At 46.7% G+C, this 16976-nt stretch overlaps 1 protein-coding gene across 4 annotated transcripts in view; it reads left to right on the top strand.

Annotated features, from left to right (window-relative positions):
- Vsx2 (Visual system homeobox 2) overlaps positions 1-16976 on the top strand; it is a 59031-nt gene that overhangs the window by 24096 nt on the left and 17959 nt on the right. For 2 of the 4 annotated variants that reach the window (XM_043431674.1, XM_043431676.1), the window contains exons 3-4: positions 8172-8262; positions 10310-10439. In XM_043431674.1, the coding sequence (XP_043287609.1) occupies positions 8172-8262; positions 10310-10439 (221 nt within the window). The remainder of the gene's footprint in view (positions 1-8171; positions 8263-10309; positions 10440-16976) is intronic. The other 2 variants (XM_043431675.1, XM_043431677.1) reach the window with 1 other exon arrangement.

The raw sequence follows: 16976 nt of genomic DNA on the forward strand, positions 1-16976 counted from the left end.
TTATTTCCATTCGCGTGTCCCTCATTTCCCAATATTATTCAATTCCTGTCCTCTCTTTCCTGTATTTATGCTCGCTGCGATATCTCGATTCCTCTTCTTTGATACCTTTTCTATTATATTTTCGAGCCCTGCCACACGAGCTTCTCTTATCCTTTGCCATATGTTTGCCCCTCTACTTCTTCCGTTGCTTTCCGACGGATTTTTATTTAGGATTCCTCTTACTTATTTTCTTTTAAAGATTTTTTCGGCCACCGCGACCTTCTCCCACCTTCATAATTTGTTCTAGAAATTTGGCTGCTCGTCGGTGTTCCAGAAAATGTTGTACGCTCGAGAAGGCACTGCAACGGGAAAATAGTGAGAGAGGAAGATCGTTGCTGGTAATTCTCATAAAGTCAATGCTCATTGCGAGAGAGGGTGCAGGAGAGAGAGGAGGTTAGGAGGGGTTGGGCGAGCGAAAGGGTGGAAGCCGGACTGTCCGTTCTAGAAAAGGGTTGAAGCCGGCGGCTCTTGGCTGCGGACGAGGCCATAACCGGGCTGGGAGTTAATGGCAACTGAGTCCGGAATTGACTCCAAGACTGGAGTCGAAAGAGCGAGGGGGAGCGTGGAATGAGAAATAGTAGGAAAAGGAAAACGGTTGAGCACGGACTATGTCGTGGTAGTCGAGTTAGGTACGGGGCCATTAAGCTTAATGACATAATGAAGTAAATGGCCGTGCCCCGGGCCCATCCCTCCAGCATTCGTAGCTTATATAACACCTACCAACGCTTTTCCAACCCCTTTTACAACCCCCTCCCCCCCTCCCCGCCGCCGAACCAATCCCTTTACTCGTCCAATATACCGCGTGCTCGGAATTCCACGGCTTTTTCGACTCTGCTCGCTCCCTTGCGAACGCGCGAACGAACCGCCGCCGCCGCCGCCGCCGCCGTTCTATCCGCTAACTCACTCGACATCGATTCACTCTTCGATATTACCGAGACACGACGAGCAACGTCGCGACGCTGCTCAACGATCCCTGCTTTGCCTTCGATCAAACAAGTTTTCGGACTCGTTCGTACTTCCGATCTTTTATCAAGATCCGCACCAACTCTTATGGCGACTCGCAACGAATTCGGAGAAACTCGAGAAAAAGATTCGGAGCTTCGAGTCCCTCGCAGAGGAAAGGCGAAAAATGTTGGGAAGAAAACGTGGACAGATTTTATGTTGGGATCGAGTTTTTTCGTCGCGTGGAGAGTTAGCACTTTGAGGATTTATGGTATTGAATGAAACTTCATAATAACCCGATGAAAAGGAACGGAGCGAAAACACGAAGCTAGGCAAGCTCCTGGGACGTGCTCTGGCCCGCTGTAAAAGTGGAAAGAGAGCAACAGCGTACCCAAGACGTTGGCGGCCCTCGTACGTGGAAAAAAAGCTGAAGAAAAAGGCCTGCTCGAGGAACAAAGTCTCGCGTGACAAGTTTTCTCCCGGAGCAGCAGCCACGAGAACCCGAAATAAGTGAGAAGAGGAAGGAGAGGAAATGGAGATTCGAGCACGAGGAGAGAACTCCGAGGAAGGTGGACGTGAGGAAGGAATAAAATTTTGTTTTCGTGGCAATCAACACTTGGCTCATTGTACAACAACTGACAGATGAATACTCGGCCATCATAATATTCACACCATTCGAGGCTCGTATCACGTTTCAATATGGCCGATCCCGAATTCACAAACACATTTTATTTCAAACGCCCTACTATTTGCACAGCTCGCGCGACTCTCCTCATCCGCGTGCACACTCAACATTCTTGTTAGAACACCATTCGATCCTTCTATCACCGTACCAAAGCAGAAACGAAATTTACATCAGTTTTAAATTCCTTTTCGCAAATGAACTTTTTTTCACGCCCTAGCCCACGCACGAACGAATCAACTATTTCGCCTTAATTTATTCCGCACCTATTTCACGCTGTTTCAGCCTCGGATATAACAAATCCTGTTATTTCAGCATTGTGAAAGTGGGACGGGAAAGTCGACAGAACTTTTTTTTTTTTTATACTCGCTTTTCTCAAATTTCGTGAAATTTCATTATTTCTTATCGTTCAGCTACAAATTATTAGCTCACGAAAAGCCAATCCCGATGGTTCGTTTTCGTTTCAAATTGAGCGCGAAACATTTTGATGAAATTTTTCAAAGTAATGAGAAACGATGACAAAACTTTTCAAAATTGCAACAAATTTCGATAAAATTTTTCAAAATTACAAACAATTATTGACAAAACTTGTAACTGTAATGAAATGATGAAAAAAATTGTCAAAATTGCAAGAAATTTTTGAATACGATAAACTTTGTCACAACGAATGCAATAAATCGTTGAAGCAGGTTGAATCGAGCAAGATAAAAAAGGTTTCGTGTTTATCTTTGGCGAATTGGAATATTCATTTCTTGGTTAAGTAATTTAGGAGTGGGTCCAATGGAGCGTGAGGAAACGAGGGGGTGTCGGTGGGCAAACTTCATCCTTTATTCTGAAGAGCAAAAAGAACAAGGTGAATGGAAGATTGAGGGGGGGATGGCGGGTGAGGATATAGTTGGTCGAACGATTGAATTGACCAAATTGATTCGACCCCAAAAACATGCCTTATGTTGAGTGTGTTACGAGGAACGAAGGATGAGAGAAGCCACACGGGGTTTCCTTCTTTACAAGTGTTTTACATCGTGTTTTCACCACGTTCCGAAGAGCGAGAGAGAGAGAGAGAGAGAGAGAGAGAGAAGTGGAAGTCTGACAACGTAACTGAGGGTTCCTAATCTAGCGAAACATCCCTTGGGAAACGTTTTCGAGCCTCGCGCTGTGTGCACACTCGATACGCTCCGCATTCGAGGCTTGCTATATACACTCGAGAGAAATGTACACGAACACGCTTACAAGCCACCCTGCTACATTTCGTCACCCCTCATTTCGACCTTTTTCGAGTTGCGTACAAATGATTGCTGAGCATTTTTACTCGCATGTTCAAGGCGTATCTCGCGATTAACTTGATCATATTCATTCGAGTTGGTCAGCTTTTTATTCAGCATTGCGGAAACCATTTTTTTTGTGGTTTTTTAGGAAACCATTTTTTTCGGATAAGATTTTTAATTTCATTTTTCGAGATTCTCTCGGTCGCGCGCAGATAGATTTGTGAAGCTTTCGATTCGTTTTTTCAGACGGGGGATGGGATTTGAAAAATTTCTCGCGACCATGGGAGCTCGACGCGCACGAGGGCGATGAAACAGTCGTCGGAGGCGTGACGAAACGACGGCATTCTCGTTCAGCGAGAGCGGGAACGAGGGAGAGAGAAAATTCGCTCGATATATGGCGTGTCAAATCATCAAGTTGCCAATGTTATTTCCTCGGGGTGCAACGACTCGCGAAATATAAAGAGACTCAATATTCCCGTCGAACGAAACATCCTCCTCGGCTTGCGAAACGAAGCATCGAAGCTGCCATTTTTTCAACGAAAAAAAAAAAAACTGAAAAAATGACTTCTTGGACGAAGCCGATTCGCCTAAGTATGAAATAAAAATGCTCAATTTTTTTTAAATTCATAAAAATTCAACGACCTTTACGGCACCCTGAAAGAAATTTCAACTGTCCGAAGCCTCGTTGGAGCCAAAAAAATACTTAGAGAACAAACATTTTTATTTTTAGATCCGAAATTCGAAATTTTGACCCAAAACCAGTCGACAGGCTCGCCGCACTGAGTCGGAAGCTCAGCAAAACCCAAAGTGACTTCCGGAAGACAAAGAACCCTGAAAAAATGGAATTTAAGCTCCCTCGAGCTTTTCCGGACTCAAGAAAATGTTCAGAAAACCCACAAGAATATTTTTAGATCCGAAATTAGAAATTTTTACCCAAAACCAGTCGACAGGCTCGCCACGCTGAGACGGAAACTCGCCAAAACCCGAAGTGACTTCCCAGGGCAAAAAGCCCCGAAAAAGGGTTTTGGGCCCGAAGCACGAAAAGAGGCTGCTGCGACGCAAGAGCGAGAATTGGGTTCCCCGTGATCGAAAGAAATTTCCAATTACCCTGATACAAAGCGTCAATTCCCAGTCGTGATGATAATCCGCGAGGAGTGCGGGGAGGCTTGTTTCGGGGATTCGGTGGGGATCTCGTGCGTGGGTAGATTGGTTGATAATCTATGGGCCGGTGAAAAGATTCACCAAATTAAATTTCCGGATTAGTACGTGAAGGCTCGAGGGGGGGGGGGGGAAGAGGAAAAGAGAGAAAAAGAAAAAAGAAGGGGGTTGGCGCCCTTAAAGCGGCACAAGTGGCGTCGCAAGACGTCCCTTGGGGGTGCTACGCGCTACCCAAGAGCTCGCGAGGCTGTCGCTCGTCGATGTCTCACGGGACAGGCAACGCGCGCGCGAGCGATTCACCCTGTTACGACGTGACGAGCCGAGAGCTTCGCGCGCTCTCCTTCCTCGCCGTTATTTCATCCCTCAACTTGCATCAGGCAAATAAAAAAAAACAAACTTGTCCCCGCGCGTCTCGTTCTCTTGTTGACACGATTTTGCGTGTGTGTTTTTTTTTCTTTTTTTTTTTTAAATCATTTTTTTTCACGTTTTAGGAAAAACGTTGGAAAAGCACTCGCTTCGTGCAACGAGACTCGAACGACTCCAGCCCCGCTTCCATAATATTTAACGATTAATGATAAATGGAACGATATAATATTTAAAGGGCGAGCGCTGAATAACTTGGCCGGATGCGAAAGCGAGGGTCTCGAGTTCAGGGACACTCGCGCGAGCTGAATGCGAATAATTTCTCAAAAGTACCATCCTCGCATGTTGAATTTTATTTGCAGCAGCAGCAGCAGCAGCAGCAGCAGCGATTTTACCAGCTTAATTCGTTCTGAAAGATAAATATAAATGAGTATTTACCGAGATCCGCTTATCTTGCGGTGAGAGAGGGTTAAAAAGCTCGTGAGAGGAAGAAAAGCTGGAGGTTGCCGGTGCCGGACTCGAGGCTAGTATACACGAGGAAGTAAAGAGTGGAAAAACGAGAAGAAATAAAGGGAGAAGAGGAGAAATAAAAGAGAGAAAAAGAAGCGAGCGACGAGTAAAGAGGAAAGAAGTGAAAGATAAAAAGCTTGATGCCTTGGTCTAGTGCTCGGTAAGCTAGTGAGGATAGAAACCGAGTGACGGAGGATGCGGAGAAAGCCCCGGGTGGGCAGGGGAGGGGAGGGGACGGGACGAGTCAGCGAGTAGAAGAAAAGAGGAAAGAGAAATGAGGAGGAGAGGCTTAAAGCTTTAACAGCTACTAAAGCAAAAGCTCCTTTCGTCTCTCGCTCTTAAGCACGGCAAAACAAGCCGCGTTAGACGTGAAGGGGCGCGAGAGCCCAGGAGAGGAAGGGGGCCTGCTACAGGAGAAGGGGAATTTCGAGAGCAGCCATTGGCCATTCCGAGGCTCCTTTATAACCTGGTTGCCTGGTAACCGTAGCAGCCACCAGGCTTTTAACTATACCTAACCAACCCTTGTACTACCGGAATCGTATAAACTACCACCACCATCCAAAACATCCCTTTCCCCCACCCCCGCCCCTCTCACGGCCCCACTGGATATTCTCCTGCGTTCGCGTGTGCAAACCTTTCCACGCAAAAATCCATTTTTTTTTTTTCCACCTTCTCATCTCTTCCAACTTTCTTTCAACCTCCTTCTCATTTTTTTTCCCTCCTTTCTTCATCCCCCTTAAACTTCTAACGTGCACGCTTTTACGCTCCTCTTTCTCGGAGGCTAACCTCCAAACTACCAATTTCAAATCAACACTCCTCTCGAGTCCTTCTCCCCATTGTTTTCGCGTCCAAAATAACTCGAGCTTTTTTCAATACCGTTCGGAGTTCGGAGCAGGCTGGAAACGAGCTCTGGGAGATTCTCGCTTTAGTCACTTTTTCGTAAGGATCCCTCGAGTGGGGACGAGACATTGGGAAAATCCATCGCAATTTTTCTTACTCTTTATGGACTTGAAAAAGCTTTCGTTCCAAGCTCCTCTCGAGCTTTTTCAATGCTTAATTACGTCTCTGCAGTTGTATCCGAGTATACTTGCTATTATCATGTTTCAGCGTATCGCATATCGCAGCGTCCCTTTTCCACACTCTTCTCATCGATTTTACGTCTTTTTTAACCTTTACTCCGGGATTTTCGGCTTGGCAAGGTGTCACGGAGAAGGAATCGAGAAAATTCATTTTCATTCGAGTTCGAAAATTAGCAAGGAATTTCAACTTTTTCTCTCTTTGTATAGTCCCTTTTCGGTCTTTTTATGAAGGAATACCCGAAATCCGCGCGTTAATTGCTACTTTTGTAGCGGATTAGAGAAAGCGCTTTGAAAACAATGTTTTTTCTCGCACTCCGCTCGCTCTCTCTCTTTTCCTCCTTTTTTTCTATTCTCGTGGAACGTCGCATCTTTGGGTCGCGGGAAGCGAGACTCGTGAAATGTTCACACTTGCCATATGGCAGACGTCTAAAAAGATGCTCCCCCCCCCGGCTTCCTCGCGCTCTCTTCCGGGCGCAGATATTTTCTCAGAATGGTTTTCTCAACGCGTCCGCACCGCGGCTTCGCAATCTTTTTCTTACGCTTTTTTTTTAATTCCTATTTTCTTTCTCCTTCATGCCAAAAGAAACAATTTTTTTCTCCCCTCGCTGCACCTTGCACCTCGGGTTTTGCCTCCCAAATATTCAGCGAGAAAAACCTTCCGGAACAGTTTTTCTGAGACCAACACTCCCAGCCTCGAAACGACGGATCACTTTTAGAAGCTTCCCCACAAATTTAATCTCCGAACTTCTCGTTTCGGTCAGTGGCGAAAGTCAATCTTTTTTTTTTCTTTTTCTTCACTTTTTGAATTGAAATTTGGATAAAATCGACCCGAATTTTGGGATTTTTTCCAATTGACGACGTTTAAATTCTTTCACTGTCTTCTCGTCGCCCTTGGAACGTTGCGTGAAATTTAGTCGCGCTGCTGACCTTCGAAACGCGGTTTTAACGAGTGCGCGAAAAATGTCGAATGCTCGAGTCGAAAAAAAATAATAATGTGACGGTTTTCCCAGCAGCCCAATTAGTCGACCTGCGCGTGTGTTGACGTACAAATGGAATTCTACCTTTTAATTAACAGTCAATTAACTCCCCCTCCGGAGCCTCGATCTCTCCATCTTTGTCGCTTTTTCTTCCTCCCCCCTCGCTCCCTCTTTTCCCTCTCTCAAACAAACACACGCTTTTTGTGCGAATTTCCTCAGTCCACGCATCGAGCTCGTTAATGCGAAAACTAATTTATAATTGATCATTATTTTCCGCGGCCAACATCCGCGCGACTATTCTCAAAAAACATTTCCTTCCCCCGGCCCCTCCCTCGCTTAACGCATCGATAAATAATTATAATTATCTTCCCTCGGAAACGATGGGAATCCAAAGAAATCCGGCCACGATTTTGTACAATTTTCGATGAGACACGATTTACCGCGTGTCGACGAAAAAATTCGTTGCTCCACTCATTCCTATGTAGAAGGCGGAAAGAAAAAATTACTCGTCTCTAGGAAGAAAAATGTTTGGAAAGTAACGAAAATTCGAAACGGAATCGTTAATTTTCGTTAATCCACGAAATATAATCCACGAAATTACGCGTAAATTAGAGAACTCGCATAATTGGAGGATGGAAAATGTTGAGAACGGATAAGAATATACCGAGCATAATTATATATCGGGATTTGAAATATATTTCGAGAAAATGAGGTGAGAGGATCGATCCGATGGAACGCAATCCGTCTCGCTCCCTCCCACGCGCCTCTCTTACTCTCGAGCTGACGCTATTATAATGGGTAATTTGATATCCTAGGTGTACCTTTGCATATAGATAACCATTATATACAAATCCCTTCCTTATAGCCGAGAGAGATGAAATTTAATCATCAATTATAGAGACTCGCTCGCGACTCTATAGATATTCCCTTAACGAAGAAATAACAAGCCGCTGATGATCTAATAGGGTGATTTCGATGCTCCGTACCGTTGCTGACGAACCGGCCAATTATTCGTGACCAATAAATCGAATCGATTCTCAAAAACTTTGTTTTTGCTTGGAAAATAAGATTTTCGGGCTCGCCTGCGCGTTGGAAAATTGATTTTCCAGTTTTTCCTCTTTATTCCATATTAAATTTGTCATTTTTTTCGTTTCAGGCGTTGGCCACAGCATCGAGTCGGGAAAAGACTTCACCGTCGACGGCCTCTCCGGTTTCAGCAAAAAGAAGAAAAAGAAACGTCGTCATAGGTGAGTCTCTGACGATAACTGACCCATCGTCGCAATTATTTAACTAATTTTATCAATTGGTAATTTTTGTTCAATTTAAATAAACTCAGACTTTTTTTCAACTGTCAAATATAACAAAGATTTGAAAAAGCACTTGAGAGGAACGAAAATTGGAGGCAATCCGAGGGAGGAAACCGAACGCGATTCCCCATTTTTCGACCACGCGTGCTCCAAACTTTCACACTCTAATAATAAGTAGGAAATTGAAGAGAATGAAATAATCTTAGGAGGCGATTCTCAGCGCGTCCTAAATCAACAGTCGAAACGAGTCACGAAAAATAAGTAACCTCCTCGTCGCAGCCTCGAGATTTTCATTCTCATTCTCGCTTTCCGCTCCTTTTTATTTTATTCCCTGCGAGGGCATTCTTCTCCTTTGACTAAGATAATGAGGCATTGAGCCTAAAGAGCCCAATTCGATTCCCGCGTGAAAAAGCGGGCCCGGCGAATGCGAGAGGCGAAAAAAAAGGTCCTCGAAATCGTGATCTGAAAATTGGAGAAGAAACATACAACTCGACAGCTTGATCGCAGGTTGCTTTCGATCAGCAGATTTAACTACGTTTTTATCTCACTCGATTGAAATGATTTTACACTTTTTTCAAAGCTACTAATTCCATCATCGTTATTCCACATTTTTTCAATGATTTGACACATTCTTCATTATGTTCGATTAACTCAAATCGCGATCTCTTTTTTGGAACGAGCAAATTAAATTTCGTTGCAAAAATTCATTGAGAAGCATTTACGAGCCCGAACAATATCGATTCAAAAAAAATATTTTCTAACGAAATATAGACTCGAGTCGAGGGCGAGGGAAAAACTTTAAATAATTGTTTACTCATCGCGTCAGGCCAAATGATCGTTTCATCGGACATAATAATGTCGACAATGTAATTATACTTGTCATACGAAGGGAAGAAAAAGGAGGCGTTAAGGGGGGGAGTGAGAAAATAACGACGAAACGTGTCCATAGAGCCAAATGACTTTTGCTTTTTTTCAAGCATCGTGACGACGCGACCGTACCTTTCAATATCGAATTGAAATACAGCAGCAGGTAGACACGGAGGTTGCCTCGGGGAGGGCGAAAAAAAAACACTTTTGACGTTTTCGTCTTTGGCCCCTTTCTCCGAGGGCAATCTCACGTATTATCGATAATTGGACGTCTTTCTAACAATCACTCTACCGGAGCCGATCAGACGCCCATTTGCCACCCTTTTTTCCTCCATTTTTCGCTTCGTGCTCCTCTCTGTGCTTGGCCAACAAATTAAATTTTCTTCGAACCGTTTTTTCGCATGCTTTTTCGTTTTTCAACAATTAACATAGAAATTGAGATTTTTCGAAAGTTCCTCGAACACACTTTAACGAGGATTTTTCGTCAGCTTTTGTTAACGAGAATGTGATAATTGGGAGCGAGCCTCAAATTAATGGCATTGAAACAAAAAATTCCTAATTTTCATTCGTTCGGGGCTCGCATTCGCTCCAAATTTCTCGAACCAATGAATCCGCGTTTCCCTAATTTAATTGAGCCGGAAATGAAGCTATTTTCGAAAGCGTCGATATTAATATAGCGCTCGCAACTCCTCGTCGAATCTCATATTTTCAATAATTCGTTGCTACCGGCCGATCGAACACGGTTCGGCAAACTCGAGTAGAGCTCGCAATCTGAAACTTTTTATTAAACATCGAAATAAAATGGGAAGGATTTTAGAAGCTGAGTTCGAAAATTGTTAGCTTTGCACCGCGCAAGGTTCGTGCTCGACTTTTGCTCCCGTTTTCGGTGCTTCGCGTCGGGACATTGCCGGCGAAACTCAACTCCAAAATTGCATCGATCGGCCGTTATCGCTGAATCAGCATAAAAAATGGCCTCAAAAGTTTGACTTAAAAAATGTTTCTTCACGCGAATTCGATGAAATTTCGAGGAAAATATGAATTCGATGGTGCGAGCTCGCTCGAAGATTAGGTTTAAGGTAAAATCCTGTAATGGCATATAACTAGGTTCACGTGGTTGTTGCTCCAGGACGATCTTCACGTCCCAGCAGCTGGAGGCGCTGGAGGCAGCGTTCAAGGACGCTCATTATCCGGACGTGTATGCCCGGGAGATGTTGAGCCTGAGGACCGATCTTCCGGAGGACAGGATACAAGTGAGTTTTGACAAGATTTATCAACTTGCTTGCCCGCGAGACGAGAAAACGTCTCGGGGCTTATATATAATCGCTTATTTACTCGCGTTCGCATATTTATTCCAAGTGAATGGACTCGTTTGATGAATGCATCAAAATATATGGGTTTGTGCCTGGGAGCGAGAGAGAGAGAGAGAGAGAGAGAGAGAGAGAGCGCGGGAACAAAAAACATTCTGAGACGCGATTTAATTGGACTCAAATTGTCAAAGGGATAATAATGAGGCACCTTAAAAGGAAATTTCATGGTTTCGAGCTCGAGTTTGCTCTCTTTGAGATGCCTCTCTTTTATCGAAGTTTCGCAGCGGCGCGGAGCGCGCCCGCACCGAAACGCGCAATTACGAACAATCGCCGAGGACAATCGTTGAGCCGAGCTTTTTCACTTTTTTCGCTCCTGTTTTTCATTTATCTCGATCTTATCTCCACCCGAGATATAAATATACAGAATTTTTATTGCTCTGTATCAATTGCGCGCTCTTCTGCTCCCGCGGAATCTCCGAATCCATTATCTCGTGACGAAACACGTCAAAGCTCTCTGCGGAGCTGCGGATTCTCTTTCAGCTTGTTTCGCCTCTTCCTCGCCTCTCTCGCGAGCTCAACGACCTTGTTTTTTCCCTCATTTTTATGCTTACCGTTGCCGCTAGCTTTTCATTGTGCGATTCGGATCGCTTTAACGCGATCGGATTAAAAGGGAATTTGAGTGGGGGATGAGGCTCGCGGCCCCGCCGGGATGGGAAGGGAAAAATGTTTTTTTCCAAATAGCGATTTCCCGGCGCGGTTTCGAAGCGCAGCTTCGCTGGACGCCTTTGTAAAGTGACGCGTGAGATATATAAATGTGAAATCGGATAAATTGCGGAGGTCCGGGCTTCCGGGGACTCGCCGCGGCCCCGGAAGCCCCTTGGAAAAAGTTCACGAGAGCTGAGAGGGCTCGCGCGGCCGAGCGAGACGAGAATTGGGAATAAAAATGGCGCTCGACCGATCGAAAGAGGCCGAAAGAGAGAGGAAAAAGATAAATTTGTTTTTCCTCCTGGCGTCCAGTGCTTTGTGTCGCTGCGAGATATACGTTGCATCGGAGCAAATAATACGTGCATGAAAAAGGGACTCCGCGCGCGCGGAGCAGAGAAACGAGGGATGAACATGCCCTCGAGAGGGCCAAAAACTTGCGGAATATAAAGGAAGAATTTTCCGCAGCGGTGACGCTTGCTTACCGAGCGAGGATCGCAGAAAAGGAAGAGCGAGAGAGACGCGGACGCGGACGAACGAACGGAAAGAGCGAGAGGGAGGATAAAACCGCGATGCCGACGTTGCGACGAACCGTTTCCGGATAGTGGAAAAGCCCGGAGGGGTAAAAAAACGGAGGCAAAGTCCGCTTTTTCCTACTCGAATCGCCTGCGCTCAACACAAATCCACGCGGCGTTTTTCTTTGCCAATATCCCTCGATGAGGGGAGCTATTTTGTAATGGAATACACAAAACAGAGCTCGGAGCCGCATTCTTTTTCTCCTACGAAACAATTGGATCGATTCAATACTGAATTCCAGCTGCTTCCAATCTTTAATTCCTTGCACGAGTCAAAAAGTGCTATATACAAAAGAAAAGTGCGTGAGAATAGATTGGAAATTTCAGGTAATTAAAACCTCAGAAATCAATAATTTGGCGCTAAAAGAATTCGGATTCAAATAAGTTGAGACGAAGCAAAAAAAACGTCAGTTTCCCAAAATACAAATTTTTCGGTCCCTCCATCCATGGCTTCTCACTTTCCCACGAAAAAGTCTCAAGACTCCGGATATTCTGTTGCAAGTTTTTCCCCCAATAAGGAAAGGGATGAAAAAAATGGTGGGCGGAAGAAATGGGAAGAAAAAGGTCGCGCGCGCAGTAACGCACGTTTCGTCTAATCGATTCATTGTAAACTCGCGCAAAATATTTATATGCACATATTAATGGGTGCACGCTCCGAGCTGGAGAACTCCTCGAGTCTCGTGTGTATAAACATCGCGTACGGATGATGCTTCCCTCCTCCCCGGTACAGTGCCCCAAGGGGGTGGCCGAGGGGCGAGAGGGACGGTGCTTATAGTATTTCGATGTAATCGGGTTTGGAAGCAGAAAGAGCCGAAGGAAGAGGGAGGCTCGCTCGAAGTCGTAGCGGCAGCTTAACGAGTAAGGGGATGAAAAACAGGAGCCTCCTCGCGGAGGCTCTCCCTCCCGGTCTTTTAATCCGGCGAAACTGCGTGCCCACGGAGAATGCGGGAGAGAGGAGAGTGCATAAAGGAGGGTGCTGGTTTGTGTACGCGAGAGGAGTCTGGGAGTCGTTACTGGGCGCACCGTCAACACCGACAAAGCGGCCATTGCAGGGTGGGTGCGGTTCCACGGGCCAATCAGGATTGGGAGCTACGAGCGACGTAGCCAATCAGAGTGAGGCCTTTCGAATGCCCCTTCCATATAACCGCAATTCTCCTCGTTTCGAGTCCCCATCCGCGTGCGTATTTTTCTCTCACTCCGCGGCTCCTCGCCTCGATCTATACCGATATTCGCGTTTCTTCCGCACGGGGTGGTTAACCCTCCGAGTCTCCCTTCTTCGCCCGGCGACAATCCTCCCCTGACGCGACTCTCGTTTTTGTCGCACGCGCGCGCGCGCGCGGCCCGCATCTTTTGTTTCCAAGTTAGTCCAAGGGTCACAATGTATAACGAGAACTCGTCGGTGCAGCGGACGACTCCGAAGATGGAAACCCTCGGGAGTGGGGACTCCGCGGGGCTGGATTCTTCGGGTTAAATAAAAGCGAGACTCGCGCGCGTCCCGCGACAGCGCGGCAAGGAATCGTTAACGGGCATATAATTCTTCCTTCGTCATCTCTCCCCCCCCTCGAGTCTCCTTTTCCTTCTTTTCTATTGCTCCGAGCTACAAGAAAGTGCCCTTACGCGTTACTCTCTGCTCCGATCAAAACAATACTCTTTCTCCTCTCCGTCGTCGAAGCCGACGATCCTCTTTCCCAGGCGCCGATATAAATCATCGAACGAACTCTCCTCTCATTCGTTCAACTTTTTCATCAATCTCGGCCAGCTCCTCGCTTCCATCCCCTACATAATTGGTCATCGTCCGATCCTCTCTCGTTCCTTCGAACTTTATTCCATTTGAAATCCCGTCCTCGAACCTCCCCCGCGTAATTGACGCCATTTTAATTCGCTCCTGGTGCCGTTGAATAATTGCGCACGAAGAAGCTGCCGCGGGGACGACGATCGCGAGCATTTCGATCGGTTTCGCGCCCGCGCGAGCTCCGCGATTTATCGAGGAACGATCGAAATGTTTCTTCACTTCTATATCGACGATTACGAAAGTCCAACGATTCTGCTCGTCTCTTTTGCGCTTTTTATTTCTAGAGACAATTTTGCCTGATTTTGGAGGTACGAAGCGGAAAAAAAAAAGAGTTTCGCGCAGCAGACGCGGCGCTCGCCGAGACGAGCTCCTCCCGCGGACCCTTTTCTCCTCAAATCTTTTGTCGATGTTGGTTGTTCTCTTCGTTGCTCATTACGAGCTCGCCGATAGTCTCGCCTCGCTCCGCTTTCTCTTCAACCCCCCTGACAACTAAACTCTCACCCCCTCGTCAAGCCTTTTTCAAAGCCTGCTGCGTCAACCTAGAATTTTCTTCCCTTTATTTTCCTACTCCTCGCGCCCCAACGACTCCCGCGCTCTATTCTCCGGAGCGGCCAACCAGAGTCGAGACAAAAAGGCTCGAGCCACGAATTTTGTTGAAGAAGCTCGTAAAAAACTACCGAAAGAAGAGAAAAAAATACGAGAAAAATTGACAAGCCGACGAAATAATGGTTGAAATCGAGCCCGAAATCTATTCGCAGCGACTCGTTCGAAAGAACTTTCCAAAAAGTTAAAAGCTCATGAATAATTGAAGAAGAAAGCCAGCGCGAAGCAGCCCTGAAAAATCAAGAAGGCAAAAACGAATCGCGAAAATTGCCAAAGAGTTTTTCCTCGAGGCTTCGCTCCTCGGGCAAAGAATATTTGTTGGGCACGGACATCGGCGGGGCTGCGCAGACTTATTCCGTTTCGAAATGAAATAAGTGAAGCAGACGGGGCGAAAGAGCGGCGAAGCCTCGTGATAATTACGATCGGACAGGCAGTCAGCAGACTTGTTAGCGCGAGAGAGAATCGCGTTCGAGCAGAAAGTATATGGAGACCCGGATAAGAGAGCCCGCGCGGTATATACACGCGCTTATTGAGCTTTATATATTCGAGGATACAAAGGGAGCTGGAGAACACACGACGAAAGCGTTATTACGCGATTAAATTATTAGTCCGAGTCGTGTGGGCGTGACCGAGTCGATTCCCCGTCGAGCGAGCGCGTGCACACGCGTACGTTTTTATCTCTTTCTCTCGCTCCTGGCTTGCATCGCTAGCGACGCTCACGCGCGAATTCATGATGAATTATCGCTCCCAACTTTTTGAATTATTTATTTCATTTTTGTCACGATCCGGGAGGAAAAGCGTTGCGCGAGACCGGACTTCGAAGCGGAATCGCTCGAGCAGGCTTTCCAAGAGAAACCTCGTCGATTTTGGCACGGGGATCGAGCAACGAGTCTCGATCGTCGCACACCTTTTTGCCAGCTGCTCCGGCGACAGTTTTTTCGTAACTTTTTAAAATTCTCGAACGAATTAAGTTTTGGGAGCAGAATTTGAGGAAAATTTTTAGCGAGGAGCAGCCCAGGGGAAAACTTTTTCCAAAATTCACAGGCAGCAATTAGCGAACGAGGCGACAACTCGCCAAGTTATTTCGCCTGAGATAATTTCATCCATTTTCTTATGACACGTGACAATGAATTAAAACTTTGCTGTGCCACTTCGCGCGCAATTATCTCGCGCGTGTACGAACGCGGCTCCGGAACGATGATCGAATTTATTGAGCAAATGCGGAGAAAACACACGCGCAAGGAGGACCGAGCAACGTTTTCTTCCGTGCCATTCCCGATGAGGCAAAACGAAGCAAATTTCGCTTCGCTCAAGCCCCCAGAAACTGGAGAAAAATCACTCTTTTGCGTGCACGAAACTGTGGTTTCGCGAAATCCCCTTTACCGGAGCTTCCGATGAAATTATGAAAAATAATGCGAGATTTGGAGCTCCTGACGAAAACACGTGCGGCGCGATTACAGCAATTTTGCGACGAGGGTGCTGGCCACGGAGCTTAATTCGTTGACAAAAGAAGTAAGCGAGAGCGCAGCTGGGGGAGATAAAAGCCACGATTGCAGCTAAACACGACGGAATTCTCAAAAGATTCGTCGCGAGGCTGTCGAGGAGAGTCTCGGAGCGTGACGGCCACGAGGATCCGCGTATTGGCGGAAGAGTGAGCCCCCGCAGCGTGCTTAATCGAAACGTCTGTCGCAGACTTTTTCGTCGGCTCAATTCTTCGGATCGTCGCCCGTCCGCGCTCGCCCGAAGGCGAATCGAGCTCTCGCGGCTGCATGATCGGTGCTGCGACCGGGAGGGAAAATCGTCAAAAAAAATGAAATTTTCGTGAAGAAATTGACGGCTTTGACGATCCGAGGCTCTTCGATTGCCACTTCCGCACGGGGATCGGTAATCGCGCACATGCACAAGAAACGTTTCGCACCCTCGCGAGGGGTAGTTCCACTCCCCCCGGAGCTCGTTATCTCGTAATCGTTATCGCGTAACAACGCATATAGAAATGGCGGGAAACAGCACTCGAAAAATTTGTCTGTATTAAAATAAGTAGTGCGTCTGATTGGCGGGCGGGACAAACGGACTTAATTTTCGGCTTGGAAAGCTCGCGAATGTACTCCGCGCGAGGGGGAGTCCCAACCACAATTATCTCCCGGGCCATCGATCCCCAGCGAAAAAGGGCTTCAATTCCCGCGATGCCGAAGACTGCTGCACTCGAGGCTTTTTGTCCCTGAGCAATCAGCAAACAGCCACGAAAATGAGGTGGAAGACTCCCCGAAAAGCTCGCCTCCGACGCCTCCTTCAAACTCCCAAATTTTTTCTCAACTTAACCCCAAAAAATCGAAAGCTGGCTGTCCACCGGGCGAGCTCCGGTCACCCAACCGAGTAGCGGCCTCAGCAGTTTCCTCCGATCGAGCCCCAGAATCGATCCTACTTCCGGCTCGAAGAAGATCCTTCCAGCACACGTCGTTTGCCCCTTTCCAACGTGTACGAGCATAATTTATAGCTGCGAGGAGCGCAGCGGCGACAGCCTCGGAGGGAGGCGCGCGGGCGCGGGGCTGCGTAAATTATAGCCTGCCTGGTGAGAGGGACTCGAGCTTTTTGGAGTCTATTATGCCAGAATAGGCGATCGATAAGCAAGAAACTCGGGAGAGAGCAAACTTGTCGAGCTCCGCAGGCCAGCTTTTCATACTCGCATTAAATTATACCGCGAATTGGTATTAGATTATTGTTTGATTATGAGCTCGAGTCTCGGATTTTCTTGCTCCTCCGACGACGACGACGATCGAAAGCGCATTGCAGAGAGTCTCGAATCCGTGG

This window comes from Venturia canescens, chromosome 11, assembly GCF_019457755.1.
Source record: "Venturia canescens isolate UGA chromosome 11, ASM1945775v1, whole genome shotgun sequence".
NCBI lineage: Eukaryota > Metazoa > Arthropoda > Insecta > Hymenoptera > Ichneumonidae > Venturia > Venturia canescens.